Here is a 9,014-nt window from a genome sequence, read left to right on the forward strand (position 1 = left end):
CTATAAGCTTTGCTTCACTTGCATAGGTTTAAACTTACAGAATAAATTTAAACCTTTAAAGTTGTTTAGGAGGTCATATATGTCCAAGATTGGTTAATGGTTCTTAACAATAATCTTGTTAAGTGCGTGATTGTTGATGCACATGGACAACACCCCATCTTTCATATAATTAAAGAATTACTACCATTGCCAAAAGATTTGAAATGTCCCTTATCTAATAATTTTTAAAACTATCTTTGAACTTCATCATTATCTAGGATTGTTTTGCATTAATGGGGATCCACTAGGAAGGGCTACACCAAGAACTATGTCAATTTGCGTGTCAAGCCTAATAATTCAACACTAGTTTGTCAAATATTTGCCACATCTTTGCACATATCATTGTAATTCTACATAAGTGTAACAACCCACTTCTACTATGCAGGTTGAGTGATGAAGATTAATTGCATTGTGTAGGTTTTGGTAGTGTACAATTAATTGCCACAAATAGAATCTAAAAAAAATAAAAATTGAATGGCACACAGACACACACATTAACACATAGATTTTATGATGGAAACACGAACTAGGAAAACCAAAATGATTTTCAATATATTATTCTTTACAATATTACAATTCAATGCATGTATCTTATGTCATCCATAAACCACCAATCCATTTATCTTATATTAGAATACAACTATAGTTCCTTAACCGGAATTATAAAACCATGGGATGAACCACCATGCACCACAAACCACTGGAATTGAAAATCGTGTGTTGAAAATTGCCAAAAATGCATGCAAAAATTTGCCCCTTTTTTTTAGGGCATTGCCCCCAAAACGCTTACACAAGAGGGGCCCTGCAACCAGCTAACGTGCCTCCCTACAACTGACACAACGTGTGGCACATGGAGATAGTCATGCAAGGAATATAACACATACCCAACACATTTGTGCCACTATTTCGTATTAATCTTGTAGGTAAAAATAATCGAAAAATGAATGTTTTGTTCAAACTAATAAGTTTTCTAGATTACAAAAATAAGAGAGAATTGCATCTTCATAATAACTTTTGGTGTTTTTTAGTGTTTATTTCCAATGTTAATAAGTGCACTTTGAAATTGTACTTCATAGACACCATTGCATTCCCACCTAATTTTTTTATGAAGAAAAGTATCACAAATGTGGCAAGGGACACTTCATCACATCAACTTTCATTCTTCAAAGGTTTGATGAAATAGTAAAACATGCATTGTTATGTGATGTAAAATTGTTTTCCTTGATTTGTCGAACCAATAATGTATGATCATGGATATGGTGTATATGATGTAGTAGCCAAGCCTTTAGCTATGTCATATGCAATTAAATTCCTTTGATTATCATTGTGCAATATGAAATGTAAAGGGTTATGGTTTTACCCACAATTATAATTATAAGTGAGATCATAACTATTACTCTTCCTTTGGATTTGTTAGATTGATAAAAGTGGGATTTTCGTACATAGTGGGAACAGTTACAAAGTTAAAGGCTTTGGACTAAAACACCAATACCTTTTTTTTTCCTACACTAAGGGTTGGCTTCAAGTTTACACTAGAAACAACTAAATGTAGTATTCTTCGGCATAGTGTATAGAAGACTTGTGAAAATTTCAACAAATCTTGTATGTGTATTAACGGTGTGATAATACTTTTTTCCTACACTAAGGGTTGGCTTCAAGTTTACACTAGAAACAACTTATAAATGTATTATTCTTCAACACAGTGCATAGAAGACTTGTGACAATTTCAAGAAATCTTGTCCATGTATTAATGGTGTGACATTAATCCTTGCATTATTAATTGTGTGATTCACTCACACAAGCACAAATTTTTAAGTTATGAAAGTTATTTTATCCTTATAAGTCTTGAAACTATTAACCAAGAAGTATTTTCTTCAAACCAGGAAGCAACTAATCATCAAGAAATTTGTTATTGAGTAGCTAGTTTATTCTCACTTTGAGTGGCTTAAGTTTTTTGGAAAGTTTGAAGGTAAAGGAGAAATGGTTTGTTACAAGATCTAAATGAACTTTCTATACATATAATTTTGTTGTGTTACTTGGAATTTATCCATCATAAACTTGATGTAAGAGAATAAACATTAATTTGAATATCTAAATGGGCATGTGTCATCATTTGAGCTCAGTTTTGGACTAAATAAAAGTGATGTAAGGGGAACCTTGAACTTTTGGTAACATGGCCTCATTTGAAATTGCAATAAGCTCATGATTGTGTTGTTGCATGAATCTTATGTTGTAAACTCATTGGTGTGCAAATTCTCTGACAACTTACAAGTATTGTTGAGTTGATTTTACACACTATCCCATTCACAAAAACATGAAGTACAAAGAGCAAGATCCTTTAGTAAACTTTTGTTTTTGAAATACTTTCCCATGCACTAATGCCACTAAAAAAACACACTATTTAAGTGACCTTTTGCTTTGAAACCATTAGCAAGATTGTGGAGAGCAAGGTTTTTTTTTCAAACATCATACTTTTAGTATCACCAATTTGAATCTCACTTAAATATATGGACACATAAGAAATAGAAATTATGTTATCTATACTATATATTACATTAGACATCAAATAAAGTTGTGTTAAAAGGCTAGAGTATAATGAGTAAAAGATACACATCTAACTTATGCTAAGCATAAAATACAAGACAATGTGAAAACAAAGTTTGTTAGAACCATAACGAGATAAAATGCCTCAATTATCATAAAGAGAACCTATAAGATCTATGTGCTAGTGATATGAATAAGGCTTATGACTAAGTCTATATCAAAAAAATACACTTGCATTTTTATGCTCAATCTCTATGGCTTAAGATCTATGTCTATATAACAAAAGTACACTTGCATTTTTTTGCTCAATCTCTATGCCTTAAGATCTATGTGATAGTGATATGAATAAGGCTTATGACTAAACCTATACAACAAAAGTACACTTGCATTTTTTTGCTCAATCTCTATGCCTTCTTTGTTGATGTCATAGAAGTAAAAGCTTTTTATATAGTATAATAATGTGAATGAAAATATGTTGAGAAATATGAAGATTGGATTTCTTTTTAAGAATGAGTGGATAGGAAGAAATGGTATAAAAGGTTTTACAAGCATTTCTTGTTGATTATATGCTAAACATGTTCACATATTAATAACTTTATGTTGGATGGCATGTGATATATATAATGTGTGTCTCATCCTGTATTATGTTGAGGTTGCACCTAGATAATATAAGACTAAGTGTGTTGTCTACGTGTTGCATGATATGATATTGATTAGATGTTTTAAAGCCTTAGTGGTTGGTGCACCAAGTTGATATTGCTTTTCCTACAAAGTTATGATATCGAACTTTGTTTGGTACTAATCTTTTTGCAAGTTGCGGTGTTAAAGGCTATGACGTACATTAATTTAGGTTGGTGGTGCAAAACCATGTGATTTCACTAACATTCCCTATCATTGAGATTGTTGGCATATTAAAGTTGGTTTTGATGCTTGAATTGATGTTGTGTTTTGCACTAAAGAGGTATTACATGAAAAAAGTTGCAATCTATGTTAGATAAATAAGTGGTCATCAACATCTTGAAACAATCTAGTTAAAATGAAGAAAATCGTTGAAGTTAGGGTTTTAATAAGAACACCTTGAATTGCAATTCATGGTTGTAATGAGAACAAAGCTTCCAACAAGTTTGTGAAGATGAAGAATCTCACTTTGTGTTCTATAATTTTGTTGAAGGAATCAAATCCACATATAGTTATCTTAAGTGTACTTTCATTTGGTCCATTGAATCTTTAATCACCAAAGAGGATGAGAAATTACAACAATATCCCGAAGACGTGGAGATGAAGATTGTGGATTAAAAGTCAGCAAACACCGAACTAAAGTAAAATGAAGCACATGTGTAGCTAGGGATTATCCAATAGTGTTTCATGTTTTTTAAAGTTTATTTATTACTAAGTATTTTCATTATAATATAAACTTATAGTATAATCCACTAATATGAAAAGAACCATGTAAAAATAAAATGTCAAACTTTAGTACTAGAATTCTTCCCAATAAATTTTCTTAACAATTAAATATATATAATTGCAACACTTTATAATATAAATATAACTATTTTTTCCAAATTATATATATATATATTAGATGATATTTTTTTACACAAAATTATTATATCTAAATTTTTTTTAAATTACCTTCTAAATTTATTTTTAATTTATATAATAATAATATCAAACATTATTGCAAAATTAAAATTCATAACATATTTTAAATATATCAAATAATATAAAATAATAAAAGAATGAAATAAAAATATTAAAAAAAATGAAAATCTTCTGGACATTTACCTATATTAACACAAACACCAACTCAAATGATACTGAAAAATATATAACTTTCTGTTAACAAATACATCTAAAAAAAATTATAAATTTAAAAAGAACCTTCCACACATTCACATATACAAATAATATAACAACATTATTTAATATTTTTCCTAATAATAAACTTTAAAACATAAAATTTTAATAATAGGAAAATGTTTATTTGAAAGAAAAAGCAATAGAAAGCGAAAAAAACAACCCATAACCATAAAAGGCTTTGTCCACGAACTAAAAACAAATTGAATTATTATTTCCAAAACAACCTGGACAAAATAAGAAGGTAGTCAGTACGATGCAAAGAAAGATTGAGTCAGCCTTCGTAGAGTCCTAGGAACAATGGAGAATCAAATCCTGTTAACAAACGTCCACATATTTCGATGTTACTGTTACTGTAACCGCTCGTATGGTTGCACCATTATGTGTGCGTCATTGCTTCACCCCTCCCATGCATTTGGAGCAAGTCTGGATCATCTCCTGGAGGCCTGACATCATCTCAGGCCTTCTCTGTCCTGCACATTTTTAATGTTTGAATCTCGTAAGGTGTGGGACTGAGTTTGCTCCAGAGGTCCATAATCCATTCATTTTGGTTTTCCTTTTATCAATTTCTGTTAATTGGGTTGCATGTTGCAAGCTAGGAATGGGGTTGGAACAGGGGAAAGTCTTCATTGGTGGGATTTCATGGGAGACTACAGAGCAGGGGCTGAAGGATCATTTCAAGGCCTTTGGAGATGTGGTGGACGCCATGGTCATGAAGGACAGAAGCACTGGGCGATCTCGGGGGTTTGGTTTTGTTATTTTCTCTGACTCTGCAGTTGCAGAGAGAGTCGTTCAACTGAAACATACCATCGATGGCAGAACGGTACGTTGTGTATTGGATTTAGAAACTAAAGCTGATAATCCTTGCAATACATATGGAACATGACTGTACTGTTTTATTCTTCGACAGATACTTGCAGACATGTTAGGTTAGTCATTTATACCATAGAGTGCCATTAGGTTTTTCTTTCATGATTCTGTTGTGTTTTTGACTCATAATCAAACACCCCACATAAAATTCACATGCAATTTGGGAACTGAATTGAACAGCTTGTACTCTGCAATGATATCATTAAATGTATTACAATGTCTGTCCACGTTTGAGTAAATAGAGTAATCCGTTGGAAAAAATGTAAATGTAAGTAGCAGAAATTGCCATTATATATAGATGTAGTCAATGGTATCTTAGTTGGTAAAGCATTATATATGGGTGTAGTCAATGTTGTCTTAGTAGATAAAGCAGGGTGTTTCAGACACCAATTCGGTGTGTCTAAATTGACTGTGACTTTAAAATTAGATTATTATTATTATTATTATAAATTCCCTGTTCTTTTACCTATAAAGGCAATTTCATACAGTTGCAATCTGCTTCATCTGTGATAATGCACCATTTCGTGTAGTTGGACAAGATCTTTCTGAGTATTGTAAGCCAGCTATATTTCATTGCTATATTTCATTGTATACTCTCATAATGGGGAGAGCAAGTTAGCTGCACAGTGATAATAGGAAGCATCTTGTTAAAAAAAATATCCTTGTCATCCTTGAATAAAGAGTGTTGTAAGCCTTTTATATTCCATTCTTATACTTTTATTATGGGGAGGGCACTTTTGCTGCACATTGGCAGTGATAATAGGAAGCATTTTGTGAAAGGAAAATCCTTATCATCTTTGAATTATGAAGCACGATTGTTTTCATAGTATTTACTTAGGTCTCCTTCCTTCATATAGCAAATTTTCAAACTTTTTTTCATTGAGAATGTTTTCATAGTATTTACTCAGGTCTACTTCATCATAAATGTGAGCAAACACACGATATTGTATTTCACGGCAAGAAAATGTTCAATGTGCGTGTGCTAGAGAAAAAAAAATTATTCCTGCCTTAATGTCACTCTGCACCAGCCAATATGCCTGAGTAAGTAGGGTGAATTAAAATCCTTACAGATAATTTTATGAAAAGATAAAGATACTATCATTTATTCCTGATAGAGTTGCTGAACAGATACTGCATCAAATGAAAATAATTTTATTTAAGATCTATCTTAATTTATGGGCTTGTGAATGTGACCCTCACACATACTGATACTTGTTTCACTGTTTAACAGCATTTTGTTAGTTTGATATTGTCAAGTAATAAATATTTGATACCAGCACAGTGCATCCATAGGTTTCTCAGATCATTTATAATGCAACCTCTTTTGCTTGTATCCCATATATAGGTGGAAGCAAAAAAGGCTGTCCCTAAAGATGACCAACAAAGTCTTACTCGCACCAGCAGTGGTGACTCTGGGCCAGCTTTGCAGACAAAAACAAAGAAGGTATTTGTTGGTGGCCTGGCATCAACTGTTACAGAGAAAGAATTCAGAGAATATTTTGAGCAGTTTGGAACAATTGTTGATGTGGTGGTGATTTATGACCCAAATACACAGAGACCTCGTGGGTTTGGTTTCATCACTTATGACTCAGAAGATGCAGTGGATAATGTTATGCAAAACACTTTTCATGAGCTGAAAGGCAAGGTTGTGGAGGTTAAGAAAGCAATCCCCAAGGAGCTCTCAATCAGCCTTCCTCGAAGCCCTGCAGCTGGGCTGACTATGGCTGCAGGTAGAGGAGGCAATTCGAGCTCTGGGTTTCGTCAAGTATGCAGTTCCAACCCTGCAGGCAATTCTAGGGCTAGAATGGATATTATAAGTGGTCATTCTCCAGGAGAGACTAGAGGTGGTGGCTTTGGCATTTGTGCAGAATATTGGCCTGGTATGGTTGGAGGCTGTGTTTGCAATGGGCTTGGAAATATTTCTCTCTATGGAGGCCTCTTTAGCTATGCTGGGAATGGGAAATTTAGTAGCCCTACTGTTGGTAGAAACATGTGGAGCAATGGAGGTATTGGTTGTGGCAACACAGAGACTTTCACGTGTTATGGAGCTCAAGGGGGTTCAAACATGTATTGCTTTGGTGGAGCTCGAACTTGGGGTTCATCTCCCACTGCTACTAGACAAGCAATTGACAACTGCTCTGTTCACTGCAGTGGGAGCTATGGATTCGGAATTGCAGAGAGTAGTTATGGTTCAGTTGGATTTGGTGATACAAAGCAAAGCACTTGGGTTGCACCATATAGCTCATCTATTTGGAGATATGCAAGAGAAGGCAGTGAGACAAATGACAGTCTTGGCAATAGAGATTTGAAACTGAAATCAAGTGCACCCAAATCAAGAGGATATCTACCAATAGGTTATGGATTTGGCAGCACAATTACAGATTTTGTGAATTATAATGGATCTCATGAGATTGCAGGCAGGGAAACAAATATAGGTGAGGCTATCCAACAAGTTTTTAGAGTTTTTTTAACATATGAACTATATTCTTATGATTTGCAACACCTCATTCCTCTTTCTTACGCCTATTAGACTAGCAGTTCATTGTTTTTTGTGCAGAAAGTGAGTAGCTCACCTCGTATGATGAGCACTTCAATCTAGGACATAGATATAGGGATTTATGCTAGTATTTTTGTAAATATTTAAATGGATTTTTTTACGTTTAAGACTAGTGTATTTATATATGTTATTTATGTATCAAAGAAAGAAATGTAATTACAAACCAAAGTGCTAGTAGCAAATTTCAATTCAGTTATGTGAATTCTATGTGGCAGAAAGATCCCACTCACCCTGAATTAACAACCTGGTTTTCTATGTTTGATACGGTTAACAAATTTGCTATCATATTTAGTGATTCCAACTCCTCTTATTGCAGTTCGAAGATCTGTCACCTTGCAATACCATATCATAGTAAATCGTTTCATTTTTGCAGTTTGGCTTCCTTGGTTATCTAACCGTCATCATATTAAACCTTTCTCGATTTAACTCAGATTTGGAGCCATGGTTATGCTGTCAGAGTTCATGCGAATTAGTGCATAAATTTATATGTATATGCGCATTGTATGTATTGGAAATGGTTTTTCAAGATGCTTTGATGTTTATGTATTTTGCAGGAGTTGCAGTATAGGTTTATGCAGTTAAGCAAAGATTCCCGCTTCGTATCAGTTCTTGAAGTATTGGAGAATCGAGTAGTCTGCGAATTGGATACAAATTATGATAAAAATATTCACTCCTCTTTCTATCTCATGGACATATTCACAATCTCGGTTGGAATGGTATTTTGGATATAAAAATATGGTTGTGTTCATTTTCAAATTCAAATTTCGATTTCAGATTGTAGGCAAGTTTAGCATCATATATTTGGTGGCAAGAAAGCAAACTTGGTCAGTGTTATTAAACACAAAACAGTACATGTGCCACTGGACAAAATCTATTAGAATTGAACGATAGATTAGTTCTTGAATTTAATTCAATGTCATTACCCCACGCTCTCCAATCAATTATTAATAAGATCACTAATTGGTTGTGCTGATTTCAACCTTGGCATTTGTTTGAATTAGATAATTGCATCTCTAGAACCATCAAAGTGATTCCATTTAAGCATCCTGAGCATTCTAGTAGTCTACAGATTGGATAATATGCATGATAAATAATAATTTCAACCTTGGTATTTGTATGAAATAGATAATTGCAGGTAGGAAATAAT

General features: G+C 33.3%; 1 protein-coding gene across 2 annotated transcripts; it reads left to right on the forward strand.

The window, feature by feature from the left end:
- The first annotated feature begins 4,831 nt into the window (after positions 1-4,831).
- On the forward strand, positions 4,832-8,788 carry LOC149265525 (uncharacterized). 2 transcript variants are annotated; one of them, XM_089393172.1, is made up of 3 exons: positions 4,832-5,263; positions 6,656-7,745; positions 8,422-8,788. In XM_089393172.1, the coding sequence occupies exons 1-3, from the start codon at positions 5,042-5,044 to the stop codon at positions 8,433-8,435; spliced, it is 1,326 nt and encodes a 441-aa protein (XP_089249298.1). In that variant the 5' UTR covers positions 4,832-5,041; the 3' UTR covers positions 8,436-8,788. The 2 variants fall into 2 exon arrangements, with proteins under 2 accessions (XP_089249298.1, XP_089249297.1); XM_089393171.1 differs by lacking the exon at positions 8,422-8,788 and having other exon boundaries at positions 6,656-8,000.
- The last annotated feature ends 226 nt before the right edge of the window (positions 8,789-9,014 follow it).

This window comes from Pinus tabuliformis, chromosome 6, assembly GCF_031772625.1.
Source record: "Pinus tabuliformis cultivar Carrire ecotype Pingquan chromosome 6, CPIR1, whole genome shotgun sequence".
In the NCBI taxonomy this organism is placed as follows: Eukaryota; Viridiplantae; Streptophyta; class Pinopsida; order Pinales; family Pinaceae; genus Pinus; species Pinus tabuliformis.